General features: G+C 36.5%; 1 protein-coding gene and 1 non-coding gene across 5 annotated transcripts in view; both read left to right on the top strand.

Annotated features, from left to right (window-relative positions):
* MSRB3 (methionine sulfoxide reductase B3) overlaps positions 1–18,466 on the top strand; it is a 185,476-nt gene that overhangs the window by 97,534 nt on the left and 69,476 nt on the right. For all 4 annotated transcript variants that reach the window (XM_023558490.2, XM_010598554.3, XM_010598549.3 and 1 more), the window contains one exon: positions 10,514–10,542. In XM_023558490.2, the coding sequence (XP_023414258.1) occupies positions 10,514–10,542 (29 nt within the window). The remainder of the gene's footprint in view (positions 1–10,513; positions 10,543–18,466) is intronic.
* Positions 16,607–16,677, top strand: TRNAG-UCC (transfer RNA glycine (anticodon UCC)). Its single transcript has one exon. It is a non-coding gene; the product is annotated as a tRNA-Gly (tRNA).

Genomic DNA, 18,466 nt, shown 5'->3' with positions numbered 1-18,466 from the left:
ATAGAGTGCTTCACACATAGTGAGCACTCCATAAATGCTCTTAACTGTGACTTAATGAGGGTTTAGATCTTCTAGTGAACTTATTTTCATGGTTTCCAGATTGGAGGAAAGGCTTCTTCATATTTAATCTTCGGTTTTATTTTTGCCTGGGGATTTAAAGGACTGTAAGTTTATTGACTGCATAAGAGTCATTGTTTTAGGGATTAATCTTTTTAAGGCATTTGCCAGTCGCTGCTTTGGTCTCAGTAATTCATGAGATCTAAGGTTTTATAATTTATGAGGCTGGAAATGATTAGCTGTAAAATAAAGCAATAGTTTTAATGAGATCACCAAGAAAGTGGTAAATTTATCATGATGTGCCTTGAAATTTGGTCTTTTCTGACCGATTTTCAGTTACTTAGTGCTTATTTCAATGCTTCTTACAAAGATAGCCTTGTAACAGTGATGTATAAAAACTTTTGAATGTGGAAGTTTATACAATGTGAGGTGAAATTTTTTTCTTCCCTACTGGGTAAAAAGTTACTGTGGAAATTATTAATATAAGCACATTAGAAATGTAAATATGAATATAATTGTTGCTATAACTCATAGCAACCCTAAGTACAACAGAATGAAACACTGCCTCGTCCTGCACCATCCTCAGAACCTTTGCTGTGTTTGAACTCATTGTTGTAGCCACTGTGTCAATCTCATTGAAGGTCTCACTCTTTTTTGCTGACCCTCTACTATACCAAGCATGATGTCCTTCTCTAAGGATTGGTCCCTCCTGCTAACATGTTCAAAGTAATTAAGATGAAGTCTCGCCGTCTTCCCCTCTAAGAAGCATTCTGGCTGTATTTCATCCGAGACAGATTTATGTGTTCTTTTGGCAGCCCGTGGTATATTCAGTATTCTTTGCCAACACTGTAATTCAAAGGCATCAATTCTTTTTTGGTCTTCCTTATTCATTGTCCAGCTTTTGCATGCATATGAAGTGACTGAAAATACCATGGCTTGGGTCAGGTGCACCTTAGTCCTCAAGGTGACACTTTTTAAAGAGGTCTTTTGCAGCAAATACATCGTTTGATTTCTTGACTGCTGCTTCCATGGGAGTTGATCGTCAATCCAAGTAAAATGAAATCCTTGATAATGTCATTATTTTCACCATTTATCATGATGTTGCCTATTGGTCCAGTCTTGAGGATTTTTGTTTTCTTTATGTTGAAAACAGGGCCCCTGGCCTTGTTCTGACTGTTGATGTTGAGCTTCTCCATCCTCTCTTTCCATAGATTTAGTCAATCTGATTCCTGTGTTTTCCATGTGGCGAGGTCTATGTGTATAGTATTATATTTTTGCACAATAAAACACAATTTTTTTACACATATAACGTGCACCTTCTGCATTTGTTTGCCAGCTTCACTCCCCATGATGTATTTTTGTAAGTTACTATGGAATTTTTTTTACAACATGTTAAAAAAAAATTGGCATAGCAACACTTATGAAAATACCTTGTGGGAGGAGGGTGCGGTTGGCAAAAAAACATAGAAGGCACACATTATTTGCATAAAAATCTGGTATGTTATTGAAAAAAAAGTGTTTCCAATAAATAAGGCATTGGTCTTGCAAAATTCTATAATGCAGTCTCCTGCATCGTTTCTGTCATCAAGGCCATATTTTCCAAATTCTGATCCTTTGTCATTGTTTCCAATGTTTGTATTCCAGTCACCAGTAATTATCACTTGATCTGAGCATGTCTGATAAATTTCAGACTGCAGAAGTTGGTAAAAATCTTCAATTTCTTCATCTTTAGCGTTAGTGGTTGGTGTGTAAATTTGAATAGTAGTCATATTAACCGGTTTTCCTTGTTGTTATTGTCGTGTGCTCAAGCATACCAATTGTGGGGATGGTGTAGGACCAGGTAGTAGGTTAGTTCTATTGTAAACAGGGTCGCTGTGAGTCAGAACTGACTTGATGATACATAACAACAACAATGCTTTGATATCTATAAGCATTCCATTTCACTTCTGACAACTTCCAATTTTCCTTAATTCATACTTTGTACATTCCATGTTCTGATTATTAATTGATATTTACAGCTGTTTATTCTCGTTTTGGATCAAGCCACATCAGCGATGAAGGTCCCAGAAGCTTGACTCTATCTGCTTCATTACAGTCTACTCTACTTTGAAGAGGCATCTCTTCCCCAATCGTATTTTGAGTGCTTTCCAACCTGAGGGACTCAGCTTCTGGCATTATTATCAGACAGTGTTCCGCTGCTATTCATAAGGTTTTTACTGGCTAACTTTTTCAGATGTAGATCATTAGGTCCTTCCCAGTCTGTCTTAGCCTGAAAGCTCAGCTGAAACCTGTCCACCACGGGTGACTGTCTTAGTCATCTAGTGTTGCTATAGCAGAAATACTGCAAGTGGATGGCTTTAACAAAGAGAATTTATTTTCTTATAGCCTAGTAGGCCAGAAGTCCAAATTCAGGGTGCAGCTCCAGAGGAAGGATTTTTCTGTCTATAAGCTCTGGAGGAAGGTCCTTATCATCAGTCTTCCCCTGGACTAGGAGCTTCTCAGCTTAGGGACCCCAGGTCCAAAGAATGCGCTCTTCTCCTGGCACTACTTTCTCGGTGGCGTGAGGTCTCCTGTCTCTCTGCTCATTTCTCTCTTATATCTCAAAAGAGATTGGTTCAAAACACAACCTAATCTTATAGATTGAGTCTTGTCTCATTAACGTAACCGCCTCTAAAAAATCCTGCCTAATTAACACGATAGAGGTAGGATTTGTAACACACAGGAAAATGACATAACATCACAAAATGATGGACTATCACACAATACTGGGAATCATGGCCTAGATAAGTTGATGCATGTTTTCAGGGGACACAATTCAGTCCATGACAGTGACCCTATTAGCAGTTGAAATACTGGTGGCATATCTTCCAGGATCACAGCAACATGCAAGCTGCCACAGTACAACGAACTGACAGTAGGACAAAATAATTAGAAAAATGGATTGCTTTTTTATTTTCAATAGGAGAGCCTTTCTTTTCATTAGAAGAATGCCATCTGGTCCGTGGTTCTCAGGATTTCCTGGAGAGCTTAAATACATAGATTTCAAACTCTTTAATCTGTGCCTTCTGAAAAGCTGACGTATTTGTATAACCATATATCTTCTAACCCAAAAACCCATTGCCGTCAAGTCAATTCTGACTCATAGCGACCCTATAGGACAGAGTAGAACTGCCTCATAGAGTTTCCGAGGAGCGCCTGGTGGATTCGAACTGCCGACCCTTTCGTTAGCTGCCGTAGCACTTAACCACTACGCCACCAGTGTTTCCGTATCTTCTCGAATCATTGATTTAAGCCTAGGAATCCAGTGATTTAGTCCTATTTTTTGTCCCCAAATTTTATGCCATCTTTTTTCAAGGCATTGATATACTTTACTGTTACAAAGTAGAATTTTCATATCCTGGTGATTAAAAAAACACACACACAATAAAATTGTATTAGCTTGAGATCATGTGTGGCACCATACAGCCTGAAGCTTTCTTATTGATCCTACCAGTTCATAAGAATGAAACAGGAATTAGCAACAAATAGAAATGGCAAATGACTCAGAAGGAAAAAGCCTATTCTTTCTTCATTTCCTCGCATATATTAAATAAAGGTGCTACGCTATTCATTATCCACCCAATTACATGAGCAAAAAACCTAGGAGTCATCCTTGATTATTCTCTTCCCTTCACTCCCCATATCTGACGACCAGGATGTTTTACTCTGTGTGTTGCTAAAATGTATCCTGAATCTGCCCTCTCACCATATCTACTACCACTACTCTAGCCTGAACCACCCTCATCTCTCACCTGAACTGCTGCAATAGTCTCTCTGCTTTGGCTTTTTTTTTTAAATGCACTTTATTTTTTTAGAACAGTTTTAAACCCCATTGCTATCGAGTTGATTCTGACTCATATTGACCCTATAGAACAGAGTAGAACTGCCACATGGGATTTTCAAGACTCTAAGAACTGTCATGTCTTTCTCCCGTGGAGCAGCTGGTGGGTTTGAACTGTCAACCTTTCAGTTAGCAGCCGGGTGTGTGACCACTGTGCCACCAGAGAATTCTTATATACCCCCTTACTTAGTTTCTGTTGTTATTAACATCTTACACTAGTAAGGTGTATTTGTTACCATTAACTCCCCAATAAAACTAAAATCCATACTGTATTGATTTACCTGTTTTTATCTCGTGTCATTTTTCTGCTCCATGGCCCCATCCATGACATGCCTTGCACTTAGTTGTCATGTTTCCTTAGGCTTCTATTGACTATTGAAAGGGATGATTCCAGGACTGAGATAGAAAATATTCAAAATAAGCCTGGAGCATCTCATAGTGCCAAAAAGTAAGGAAGTGCCATGTGCATTCATCCAGCTCTTGCCCCCCTCTGCCTTCTCATTTTTTTAAATTGTGATTTGGCCCTTGCCTAGTTCTCTGACTTTATGGCTTGCCATTATCCCTCTCATACGTTCCTTTCTAGACACATTGGCTTTTTTCTTCGCTTTCCTTTTCCCTTTTCCTTTCTCTCCCTCCCTCCCTCTCTCCCTTCTTTGTTCTTTCTCTCTTTCTTTCTCTGTTTTGCTCTCTCTGTGTCTTTCTCTTCTCCTCTCTCCTCCTTCTTCTCTTCTGTATGCCAAGTTTGGGCTTTTGCATTTACCCTTTCCTTTGGAATCTCTACCCCAGATCTTTGCATGTAAGCTCCTTCTCTTTCTTCAGGTGTCAGCTCAAATGTCATGTCCTCAGAAAATATGTCCTTGACCTCTTTATTTAAAATAAATAAGTTCCACCCCAGAAACTCTCTATTTCATTATCTGTCTAAATATTATCCAGGACAGATGCTTATCTCTATCTGAAATAGTCCAATTTATGCCATCGTTTACTATCTGATTTTCCCTACCCAAGCGTGAGCTCCGTAAGAGCAGGAACCTTGTCTGTATTAGTCTCTGCTCTATCCCCAAAGCCTAGAACAATGCCTCGTAGTAGGTAGTCAGTACACCCATTGAATGAATAAATGGAAAAAAGAATCAGTGATTTTCTCACCCATTTTGCCCTTGAAAGTTTACCTTAGGCTGGGTTTTAATTTCTTCAACTAGAAATGCTATTTTTTTTTTTTAGCTGCAATAATAAATGAATATTTTCATGAAAATTAGTTTCTGTATTAAATTTAATTTTTGAGTTGAATATTAATTTTTGAATTGAATAAGCCTAAAATTATCAAGTAAAATTCATTCCCATAATACTTTTCCTGCACTTCAACCATTTGGTTCTCAAAATAGCCATATGAAGTAGTTAGTATACTTGTTTCACAAATAAAAAACACAACTGACTTTTTCAGGCATATATGACTTTTTGGGGGCTTTCTAGAAACAGAAAGGTGCCTGGGTGGCACAAACAGTTTGCGCCTGACTAACCTTAAGTTTGGCAGTTCAAACCTACCGAGTGGCATCGTGAAAGAAAGGCCTGGTGATCTGCTTCCGTAAAGATTAAAGCCAAGAAAACCCCATGGAGTAAGTAGTTCTATTCTGTAACACATGGGATTGTCCCGAGTCAAAACTGACTCGGATGCAATGGTTTTTTTTTTTTGTTTGTTTGGTAGACTCAGGGAATAGACCCAAAACCAGAAACTGGATCTTTTCTCCGTGGTCTCTTTACTTTTAATTTATTTTTTTCTTCTTAATTTTGTGTTGCTTCTGTTTACATACAGTGATATGCTTTGAATAAAAACATTCTCTAGACAATCAAGCTATTCTAACACTAAAAATTTTAATGATTTTTTATGTAATCCTGTCTAAATAATATACTTCCCTGTCTTACAAAGCAGCATAATTTACTAATTTCATGACTTATAGCTGTCATTAAGAATATTAGTTATTAAACCATGTTTTAAAATAGGGGTGTACTTAGGCCCAAATGAGCTACATAGGACTTCTTTTTGTTCCTCTAAAAATTCCTATAGAATTCTGTGCAGTATAGAGGATGATCCTTCTTCATCTTCTTATTTCTCATTGATATCCTCAGAGGCTATCAAAGTGTCGAGAATCATTGTTTCTACCCTAGTTGACTTGAGGTTGCTCTCGTTTGAGTTTCTTTTGTCATCTTCCTAGTAATTAAACTTTTAGAAGTTGCCAATAACTATGTCTAGCACCAACCTACTAGTCAGCACTTCTGTTTTTCTATTTCTGATTATAACCCAGGGTAAAAATGAAAATTTCCAGGAAAATGAGAAAATAATATTATGCCAGAAATTCATTTAGGGCAGTAAATGCTTACTATCTCCTGTTGTTGTTAGGTGCTGTCAAGTCAGTTCTGACTCACAGCGACCATATGTACAATAGAATGGAACACTGCCCGGTCCTACGTCATCCTCATAATCATTGTTGTGCTTGAGCCCATTGTTGTAGCCGCTGTGTCAGTCCATCTCCTTGAGGGTCTTCCTCTTTTCCCTGACCCTCTACTTTACCAAGCATGATGTCCATCTCCAGGGACTGGTACATCCTGATAACATGTCCAAAGTATGTGAGATGTAATCTCGCCATTCTCGCTTCAAGACAGACTTGTTCATTCTTTTGGCAGTCCATAGTATATTCAATATTCTTTGCCAACACCATAATTCAAAGGTATCAGTTCTCCTTCATTCTTCCTTATTCACTGTCCAGCTTTTGAACACATATGAGGGTGATTAAAAACACCATGGCTTGGGTCAGGTGCACCTTAGTCTTCAAGGTGACATCTTTGCTTATTATCTCTTAAGTCTACTTGCCAAATAGCACATGGCAAATGTGTACATAACACCAAACTTGAAGTACCAGGAAAAATCATTGGAAACATTCTTCCAAAGTGATATGAACAAAGTCCGTTGGTCAGAATCTTATGGCATGTCTATTGGTGGTCTCTCTAGTGTTTCTCAGAAACAGCTGCTGAATGACCAAAATGCACATTAAGCACTTTGGCAGAACATGGCTAAGAATAATGATGGGTAATAGTGATTTTCTTGGCCTTCGCTCATGATTATAGTATCCTTACATGACAACTTCCAATGAAGGAAGAAGGGAAGAGTAGAAAAAGGGCTTTCTTCCTAAATCACCTGTCTCCTTTTTATGGAGAAAAACCCTTTCTAAGAAGTATGCCCAGCAGACTTCCCCTTATCTCTCACTGCTCAGAGCTGGGTCATGAGCTTATCCTTGAGCCAGTCAGTGTCAAGGGACAGTAGGATTGCCATGATTGTCTTACCCCAGTCATGATTCATCTCTGAGTGGGCTTATTTTTAACATCCTTCAAAAATTGGAATTTGTTAACAAGGCAAATGGAGGACTGGCTATTAGGTAGGTAACCAACAGTGTTTGCCATAATTATTGAACTCTTCATATGATTAAATACCTATATGAGCAAATGTAGAAGGACAACTCTGTTGAGTGCAAAGGAGTGACTGGTGCAATGAGAAAGACAATAAAATAAAATAATTTTGGACTTCAGAACACATAGAACTTTCATGGACACTGGACTTTTTCCTTTAAGGAAAGCAATGAGTTTTATAAATTTTCCCAGGAGCATACAACTTTAACCAATGACTAAAACTGTCTTCTTTTGAAAATCTGCAACTTTATTATCAAAAGAGTATACATATCACATATTTTAATTGCTTCCTGCTTTGCCATGACGCCAGAAGATCTATATAGTGCCCTGCTACCATTACTGAACATTTTAATCAAAGATTTTGTGGAAAAACCCTGGACAAAATGAGGAAAATGCAGAACAAAACTTCAAATTCTCATAGGACCTGGATGCTCTGGGGCCATGGAAGCTGGATGAACCCCCAAAATTATTGCCCTAAGATGATTTTTAAACCTTAATCTGAGAATATTCCCCTAAAGTCTTCTTAAAACCAAACAATAGTTTAGCTTAACTATTAAAGAATGTCTGCCTTGAACACTGTGCTTTTTTAAGATCTATATATGGAACCAAATTGACAACAACAACTGGAAAGATTAGGTAAGAACATTCACGGGCCATGAGTTTATGTTAATGGGGGAGGAACAACTCAGAAGAGGAGTGTGAGAATGGTTGCACAACTCAAAGAATGTAATCAATGTCACTGAAATTCACATGTAGAAACTTGAATTGGTGTATGTTTTTGCTTTGTATATTCTCAGCAACAACAACAAAAATAATTAAAAACAGCATTACTGATACTTGAATTCTCCTAATATCTATCTTTTCTGGTTTTTTGAATCTATAACAACTTCATTTTCAGGTTTAAAAACTTGGAGGTTTTAGTTTAAACCTTTTTTTTTTTTTTTTTTAATGTGGCAATATTGCTACCATAAATAAGATACAGGCTCAACTGCTGTGACAAGACTTAGAAAATAATAATGGCTTACACAAGGTAACAGCTTGGGATTGATATGGCAGCTCCACAGGCTCCTTCTACTTTATTGTTCCACCATCTTTCATATTGGCTTCTCTCCTCTAATCCAAGATGGATACTTCAGCTCCTGGAATCAATCCACAGTCTAGCCAGTGGGAAGATGACAGGGGTAGGGTGTAATTCTTTTTAAAGGAATTACCCAGATGTTACACACATCACATTTGCTCCCATACTTTAGGTGACTAACTAGATATTGGGATGTAGAGGGAATCTAGAATAATGCCATGATTTACATCTTAGATGGTTGTGTGTATGCCATTAACTAAGATAAGGAATATGGCAATATATTTACATTTGAGGGACCAGCACCATGACAGCTGACAACAAGAACCCTCTCGGTAAACTTGATTGTAAAGTAGGAATAAACGGGGATAACAAAAACAAGGCACAGATTTGAAGGAGGCTTTTTAGTTAATTCTGGAATACTTATATGCTGAAAGGAAGAGGAACCCATGGAAAGTCAGATGTTGAAGATACAGGAGAGGGAATGAATAATTAATACAGACTGGTTTCAGGGGGGATGGGAGCAAGCATTTTAGGATACAGGTGAAGGAAACCTTAGACAGAAGGAAGAGCACTTCTGGCTTTTATATAGGGAAGAAGGAAACAGGGATGTGTATGGATGCAGAAGTTTCCCTCCGCAGACATTTGTTGATAGAAACACCAGGCGTTATTTAGCTGCTATAGCTGGTGAGGTTGATAAGACATAGTTTCAGTTTTGTTGGGAAGATATATAATGAAACCAGCAGGCTAAGTGTGGTTAAGTGTCATTTAGAGTTACGCTCAAGGGCTGTGGAAACACAGAGGAGGCTTAGAGAACAGAGAGGACAAAAGTGAAAATGCGTTTGTACCTGGAATAGGAGGCAAGAATATCTAAGAGAAAGCTTGAGAATAAGGACCGTGTTTGGGGCCAGTGCTTGGGAAAAAATGTAGACCTGGTTTACAGCGTTGGTTATTGATAACCATGGTTGCAATAATAAATTTTTTATACAGTTGTTGACTTTGATTAAACATCAGGTGAAACTTTATTTGGGAATACTTGAGAAAATGAATTTTTATGACCAAGGAAGCTTCTTGTTACCCGTTCCCTCCCCCGGCTTTGATGATTTCTCTTGAAGCTTATTTAGGTAAAAAAAAGCCGTTACAACCAAAGGTGCTTTGGTACCTTGGCATAATTTCAAAGAAATCTCCTTTCCCACTTAGTTAACTACGTTTCCCCTGGAAAAAAAAAAAAAAACTTCTCTGTCGATGTAACATCCTTTAACAGGACTCCTGCTGGTCAGTTCTTGTATCTTGCTGTGGCAGCTGTGAACATATATACTATTGATTGTTAATGTGTGATATAAATCCGACTGGAGCATGCCCACTAATTGGTTTGAGAGTTAGATATAGACAATGCTGTCTTGTAGTAGCTTGTGTGGATGGGCCTAGTCATAGGGTTAATTCTGCTTGACAGCACATCAGCAGCATCTTGAGAGTAATTACCCAACAGAAGTTTTCCCACAGCCAAACTGAGAGCTTCAAAGGCTTCTGAATTTACCACCAGTATTAACCTGTATCTGAAACATAGTGTTCCCACAAGGGCTCAGATTTTTTTCTCCTTATTAAATGTATGGGGTTACTAGGTTCATTTACTCCATGCTAAGAGCTTACTGAAAAATTGCTTGGTGTTGATAAATTGAAAATCTTTAATAAGTAAAGAGGATAATTCTAAATTTGTTTTTTTCTCATTGCTTTATTATATTACTGAGACAAGTTAATATGAAGATATCAGGTGCTTTTGTGCATAGTTTGTCCTTTTGCAGAAACAAGTTCATGTATTTTCTATACTGTGCTATTTGTATGGGTATGTGCATATTTATGGGTAATGCATAATGCATAAAATGCTTAAAATAAATACATGTTTACATTTTAGAAAGCTATTTTACTTGTTGATCAATGTACCGAAACCTATAACTATTTCATCTTTTTGTTTTTTCCTCCATAAAATAACTGTTGTTCCTTTATAAACGGTTTTTATATTGTAAAAAATTTCTTTCTCTTTGCAGGTCAGAAACCAAATTTGACTCTGGTTCAGGTATGTTTACATTAATAATGTTATTCTGAGTATATTTTATTTACATTATTCCCTGAGGAGTAATTCATCAGATCAAGAACCAGTTTGATTTTAAACAGACTGGGCAGTCCCTTTTCAAAACATGAGCCCTACCTCAGAGCAGGGCTATTGGCTGCTTTGAATCATAACTGGAGATGTGCACTTTGGGCTTCTTGATAGTTCTGCAAGAGGCATTAAATGCTCTGTATCTGCAGAGTTTCATTTTAAAAGCAGAATAGAATATTCTCATTGCTCAGAATAGAATATTATTTTCTGAGTGGACAAAGCATCCTGAACAATTTGAATATTCTCTGCAAGTGATTAGTCATATGGGTGACGCCCAGCCCAATGGGTGACAGATGCCTTTAATCCAGCAAACCATAGTTTCAGCCAGAAGAAATAGAAATTTATCTATTATTTATTAGTTCTAATTTTTTTTTTTTTTGTTAGAGGGAAATGGAGTATTAAGGTCACCATAAGCCCTATGTTTTATCTATCAAGACAAAATTTACTTTCTCACAAACAGTGGAATATCAATCTCATTAGATGTTTTCTTCTCATTAAGCATGAGTATTATAGCCATATAATCCCTAGGTTTGACTATGTCTTTACGTCATTTGCCGAGATTTATGTGGTTCGGAATTTCTGATGGTGTTTTCAATTAAAGCAGAAAAAAAAAAAAGCCTCGCATCAGGTACAGAGGAATTATGCTCTTTGGTGAACTAATAGATAAGTAGACATTAATTTTTTAATTCTAGGATAAAATAATTTTCAGAAAAATGTTGGTTCAATTTATAAGTAACATATTTACTCTGATCTTAGTTCTATTGTATTTTTAAATTTAAAAAGGCTGTTGCTATGGTCACAAAAGAGCCAAGTGATACTGTTTTTTGATAGTGGTGTTAAAAAGCTAACATGCTTTCTTTCTTCATAAGCTTCATCTTTTGTTGTATAGCTTTATGGATTTCTACAACTTGGTGAAACTCTTTAAGTATGAAGTCTGTACATTTGAGTTAACAATTTCTCCTAAATTTGAGAGCCATGATTCCAGAAATCTTTCCACTCCATGTGTTCTTGAACTTCCTAATCACATGTGCCAGTGAAAGTATATCAGGCAAACATTTCTCATTAACGATATAGACTTTATGAAAACTAAAGGCATAGTAGGTAGCATGGTATCAACTTTTTGACTCTTGTTGATTCGCAGTTGACTCAAAATAGGGTGAAAAAAATTTTTTTTAATAATTAAAATCTTTAAGTATAATAAAAAATAAATGAATGCTATATACCTCTTAAGACTGATTTAGAATTAGTTTTTACATAAAAATTGCATGTCTTTTTATTATTGCCAGCCAGCCATCAAATATTTATTAAGGGTTTACTTTATTATGATCTGATGTGTATTTAAATCTCTGAACATCAAGTCAGAAACCGGTCTTTGGGTGCGGGACCTGGAATACAGATTTTAAAAATAGAAAAGTCTACTAGGTTCATTTTGAAAGTAGCACTGGGTTTGGAGTTTTTTTTTTTTTTTTTTTTTGGGTCTGGGTACTAGGTTCATTTTGAAAGTAGAATCTGGAAGTAGTGTACAAAACTGAAATATTAGGCAGCTAGTGTTAAAGTCAGATAATTCATGTTAAATTTTCAAATCCAAATTAAAGTGTGCTGCTAAATTCCTGTACTGAAGGTTAATATTTATCATGAAAATAGTTATAACATCTGTATAGGCACACAACTTTCACTCTTGTGACCAAAGATTTTGTTCATGACTCTTATTTTTTTCCTGTTCTGATTTTTTAAAATGCCTATCATGGACAACATCTGCATGTCTTTGAAAACTGTAAAGTTCTGTACTCTGAAAAGTCTTATGGAGAATGCTGATTAAAAGTTTATTTCTTCTTTTAATTTTGAATTTAAATATATTGTGGAAAGAATTCAGATGGTTTCAAATTAAGAAACGGAATTTTTTTTTGGTAAAAACTCCTTTAGCTTCCTATTGAATGAGGGAATCATGACAAAGGATGCTAGAAATGTATTTTTCGGTATTCTGTATCATGCAATGATACAGGTAGCATCTTGGAACAATTAAGTGTATGACTTTAATAGGTTCAGATTTTTTATTGTTCTCCAAATACAGAGAGTAAACTAGCTTTGTTTAATGTATGCAGGTACAACAGGGTTCCTGATTTTTAAATGAAGGAAGATACCAATCTTACTAAGAAAAATAAAGCCTTAAAAATAAACACTGTGGTCGATAACTAACCATAAAGGAAAGGATTTCAAATTATATGTGTGTGTGTGTGTTATGTATATGTTTAATTTTTCAAGGAAAGTACTCAACTTATGCAGAGCTTACTGCACAACGTTTTACAGCTTGTGTAAATGAGTTTCAGGCTGTGGAGTGAGATTGAGGAGAAAGGAAGGGAAGTGTGCATTGAGGGCACATGGTAAAAATTTTCGGTTGTTGAATGAGTATCAAAATTATCAACCTAGAAAGTAATTTAAGTTTTTTCTTATCAGAATTGTATCAGTTTTCTCTCTAAAAACAAATCCACAAACAACCTCCTTGTGTTTTTAAAAAAATCTCTTTTTGAAAAAGAAGTTTAAAAACCTTTTATAAGAAAAAATTTCAGGCATATACAGAAAAGTAGAGGTTATCAGTATAAAAAAAAATTTTTTTTTAATCATCTGGATTGCACTGTTAATAGTTTGTTATATTTGTTTCATCTTTTTTTTTTTTGCTTGAAGTATTTAAAGGTAAAATACATATATTTAATTTAAAATCCAAAAATTATAGATTGTCTGGACTTACTGAAAGGGGGTCGATAAATTTTTTGAGGTTTTCATCTATTTTAGGAATTTGGGTTATATATATTTATTTTTTATACAATTTTTGGAAAAGATTGTGGCATAACCATATCCACATCCGTCAAAGAGACTTTGAAAGTTCTATTTGTGGTGAATTGTGCAGTTAATTTTTTTTTTATCTAGAAGGCAGAGGTGTTGAATTAACTCTGTTCTGAGAACCTCAGGAATGTTCTATCTTCAGAATTCATTTGGTTAAAACCTTAGTTTCTCCATACACTGAATTATATACTGATTAAAAACCTTTTCCATTGGTCTATAACTCAATCACCTAAAGTTTTTGGCTTTGCCAGTTGAGAACAGAGCCTAGCTTCTTTCTGAAGGAGTTTGAGGATTCCATTTTAATATTGTTTCCTAGCTGATGTACTAATGTTACTTGCCTAGAATCGTGTGGAGTTGGCAATTTTACTAATAAAGTAAAACAGACTTCCTTTTATGTTCAGAAGTAGCAAGAAGCTGTGCTCTTCTCCCCACCTCCCAAGAAGGGAAGTTAGTTGATGCTGGAGGAAGCAGAGCATTGAGTTTAATGTAGTGATTAAACATGAAAGCCATATATCAAATCTCAGGAGAAACATGCTTTTGAAAGAGGCAGGGAACTGTGGAGCATATTGCATGATAGGCTGTGTAAACAGAGCCCTGGAGGTCAGTGTGTGGATGCAAACCAATTAAATAAAGAACTTACTGGCTTTGCTTTTTATCATCGGGATGGGAAGGATCGCAAGTTAACATGTGCAGGGTTGAAGTGTAAACTTTGATTGAATAAACTAGGCACCTTTGGAAACTTCATTAACTCTTTCAATCCACTCCTGAGATTTTTTTTTTTTTAAAACCAAGGCCCCTAGAAGTTTAAAAAAAAAATCCAAAATATATGCTCTCTTGTCCATTCTGTACATACCTATCAGCAAAGGTACTAGGGTTGAGAAGAATGGAAGAGAAAGCAGAGGAGGAGCTTTTAAAAAAAACCACAGTCGTCATATTTAAAGAACGTGCACATATTTTTCAAAACAACTCATTTGGAAAAGCAGAGTTCTTGCAGAATAACTGAAAAAAAGGTGTTCTTCTCCTGAATTTCTAGGTATAAGGCAAAGATAGAGTTGGAATTTTAATACTCACTAACACAACATCAACGTACTGTTATTTCTGTTCTATTAAAATAGAAAAGCTTTCTGACCAAGAACAACCTGAATCCTGTAAATTAATAACTGTACATTAAGGACTATACATAGTCTAATTCTGTGGTCCTAACTTTCTCAGGCAATATCTGGGTGAGAAAATGAAATACCAAGTCAAATGGTATAGTTTCATGGTCCATAAACATTCAAAACAAAGTTTTTTTGTTTTTTTGTTTTTTTTAATCCCTATAGAGTCATGTTAGCTGAGAAAGTAAATAAGCTTATGTTTAGTGCTTGTTTCTGGGCTGCATGGAATAGCTATACTAAGGGAATGGGCTCATAGAACACAGCAACTCAAAGGTATACGATTTCATGAAAGCAAATTATGGAGGATTAAGAAACCTAATGAGCATGGTTTAGTGTGGAGAGTGGAGGAGGGAGCTTACTATTAAATAAAGCCCAAGAGTGTAGAAGGTTAGGAGATCCTAAAAGACACGATAATAAAAGGCATAACAGAATATAGTTATTCTGAAGCGGGGAGACGGGGGACAAAAAACAAAAATAGCCTCTAAGAAACAAAAAGCAGCTAGTGCCACTTTTAAGATCTGTAGTTAAAAAGAAATCTATACCAGGGTAAGGAAATCAAAGAATATAATCAGGTAAAGCTTGAGGCAAAAACATAAGGGCAGTGAAAAATAGAATGAACAGTAATGGTGGTCATTCAGTGAAGGGAAATGAGGAATTTGAATATAGTAGAACCAGAGTTTTGAAAGCATATTAATAAATGAGACAATTTGCCTAACATAGTGGACCCTTCTCAGGAAATTTTAATAAGGAAAATATTTTCAGACCTTACATATGTGAGAATATGTTGACAATTCTTTTTAGCTGTTATGGTTCAGTTTCATTATTTTAAATTTCTTATTTTGAAAGATCTCATAACAATGAAGAGCAAGGAAACAAAATGTAATTGGGCATCATTTTGTTCTAGACATACGAAAAATATTAACTATCCGTTTATTCTTTCAGCATATATTTATTGGGAATACTTTATGCCAGACGCTGGGTTTATAGCTGTGAGCAGAGTGGATACAGTTCTTTCTCTCAGAGAATCTTCCAACTCGTTTGTCCATTGCATGGATTTCTCTGCAATTTTAGTTGAGGAGGCCTAAGAAGGTTGAATTTAGATTTAGCCGGTGAGTTAAGTAACTCTTGATATTTAAAAATAAACTAATATATTTTAAGTTTTGATAAATTCACCCTTCTTTATTCAAACCATGTCATTTTGTTTTCCACTTTGACTTTTAAGAGAACAACCTAATAATGCTAATAATTAGTGTATAGTTCTTCTATAGCTTTCAGTAAGGAGTGACATTTCACATTTGATTATCATTAAAAGAGATTAACATAGAAGAGAACAATAACAAGTATTTGTGAATGCTGCTCCCTTTCTCTCTCTCTTTTTTTTTTTTCCCCCCAGCAGAATCCTATCCAAAGTTGACCTGGAAAATCAGGCAACTTTCTTGAAAACAACCTTACTGGATTGTGTAGAAGCAAATAGAAGGGACATAGCTCTTCATCTCCCTATAAACTAACTTAAATACCCAGAAGCAGAAAGACACAGTAGCTAAGCACAGAGGTGTCGAGTCAGACAGATCTCAGTGAAGTCTTCCCTTAATTCTAATAATTTTCAATTAGCTCTCTTGGATTTCGTGTACACCATTATGTCACCTCCTTAAATTTTTTTTCTAATTTAGAATTAAATTTTTTAAAGCTATGAATTTCTTTTATTGTATACCTTTAGCTGAATCTAGTAGTTATTCTATTATATTTTAAATAGTTGCAGTTTTTAATTTTCTTTGGACACAGTAATTATCTAGGGGCTTGTTTTCGAATTTCCAAATTTTCTGTTTTCTAGTTAGTAATTTGTTGGTAATTTGGAGTTTCATTACTTGGTGGTCAAAGAATGAGGCCTATATTATATTTACTTTTTAGTAAGTCTGTTATCCAGTACAAGTCAGAATCCACTCAATGGCAGCAGGTTTGCTTCGGGCTGTTATTCAGTGGGGGCAGTGGTAGTTCAGCGGTAGAATTCTCGCTTTCCATGTGGGAGACCTGGGTTCAATTCCCAGCCAATGCACCTCATGTGCAACGATTTGCTCTGTTGTGCGTGGGGTTGCCATGAGTCAGAGGCCAACTCGACGGCAGCTAACAACAATTACTTAGTACTTATTAAAGCTTTATTTATTTTTCTTAATTTTTGTAACTCTCATTTGGGTGATTTGAAAAGTATATTCTCTGCAGAATAAGGGGTTGGATGCACACTTACTAGGTCAACTTGATTCTACTGGTTTCTATTTTATCTGACAAGAACTTAAGAGAGGAGAGAGAGTCTATCATTTAATGCTTTTTACCTGAATGCTGCTGCTTTAGATATTTTCCATTTCTGTGTTGTGAACTCCACATACTACATGTATTCTAGTGCTAGCCACCTTGTTGGATCCATGCATTGCACTTGCCTCCTCGTAAACAGCATTATTCCAAAGCAGCGCTTGTGGAAACGAAAGCTGCTTTAAATAGGAAACTTATTGTTGCTGTTAGGTGCTGTTGAGTCGGTTCTGACTGTTAGCAACCATATGTACAACAGAACGAAACACTGCCCAGTCTGGCGCCATCCTCACAAATCATTGTTGCGCTTGAACTCATTGTTGCAGCCACTGTGTCGGTCCCCCTTTTGAGGGGTCTTCCTCTTTTTCGCTGGCCCTCTACCTTACCAAGCATGACGTCCTTCTCCAGGGACTGATCCCTACTGATAACATATCCAAAGTATGTGAGACATAGTCTCACCATACTTGCTTCTAAGGAGCATTCAGATTGTACTTCTTCCAAGACAGATTTGTTCTTTCTTTTGGCAGTCCATGGTATATTCAATATTCTTCACCAACACCACGTTTCAAAGTTGTTACTTCTTCAGTCTTCCTAATTCATTGTCCAGCTTTCCCATGCATATGAGGCGATTGAAAATACCATGGCTTGGGTCAGGCACATCTCAGTCTTCAAGATGACCTCTTTGCTTTTGAACACTTAAAAGAGGCCTTTTGCAGCATATTTGCCCAATGCAATGTATCTTTTGATTTCTCGACTGCTGTTTCCGTGGGCGTTGATTGTGCATCAAAACCAAACCAAACCCAGTGCTGTTGAGTCGATTCCGATTTCTTAACGACCCTATAGGACAAAGTAGAACCGCCCCATAGAGTTTCCAAGGAGCACCTGGCGGATTCAAACTGCCAACCTTTTGATTAGCAGCCGTAGCACTTAACCACTACGCCACCAAGGTTTCTGTGTAAAATGAAATCCTTGACAACATCAGTCTTTTCTCTGTTTATCATGATGTTGCTTACTGGTCCAGTTGTGAGGATTTTTATTTTCTTTATGTTGAGGTATAATCCATACTGAAGGCTGTGCTCGTTGATCTTTGTCAGTAAGTGTTTGAAGTTCTCTTCACTTTCAATGAGCAAGGTTGTGTCATCTGCATAATTCAGGTTGTTAATGAGCCTTCCACTAATCCTGATGCCCCATTCTTCTTTATATAGTCCAGCTACTAGGATTGTTTGTTCAGCATACGAATTGAATAAGTACGGTGAAAGGTTACAACCCTGATGCACACCTTTCCTGACTTTAAACCACGCGTTATCCCCTTGCTCTGTTCGAAGGTCTGCCTCTTGGTCTATGTATAGGTTCCTCCTGAGCACAATTAAGTGTTCTGGAATTCCCATGCTTCACAATGTTACCCATAATTTGTTGTGATCCTCAGAGTCGAATGCCTTTGTTTAGTCAATAAAACACAGGCAAACATCTTTCTGGTATTCCCCGCTTTCAGCCAGGATCCATCTGACATCAGCAGTGATATCCCTGGTTCCACGTCCTCT

The sequence above is a fragment of the Loxodonta africana genome, chromosome 4 (assembly GCF_030014295.1).
Source record: "Loxodonta africana isolate mLoxAfr1 chromosome 4, mLoxAfr1.hap2, whole genome shotgun sequence".
NCBI classification, from domain to species: Eukaryota; Metazoa; Chordata; class Mammalia; order Proboscidea; family Elephantidae; genus Loxodonta; species Loxodonta africana.
This window is presented reverse-complemented; position numbering and strand designations above follow the sequence as displayed.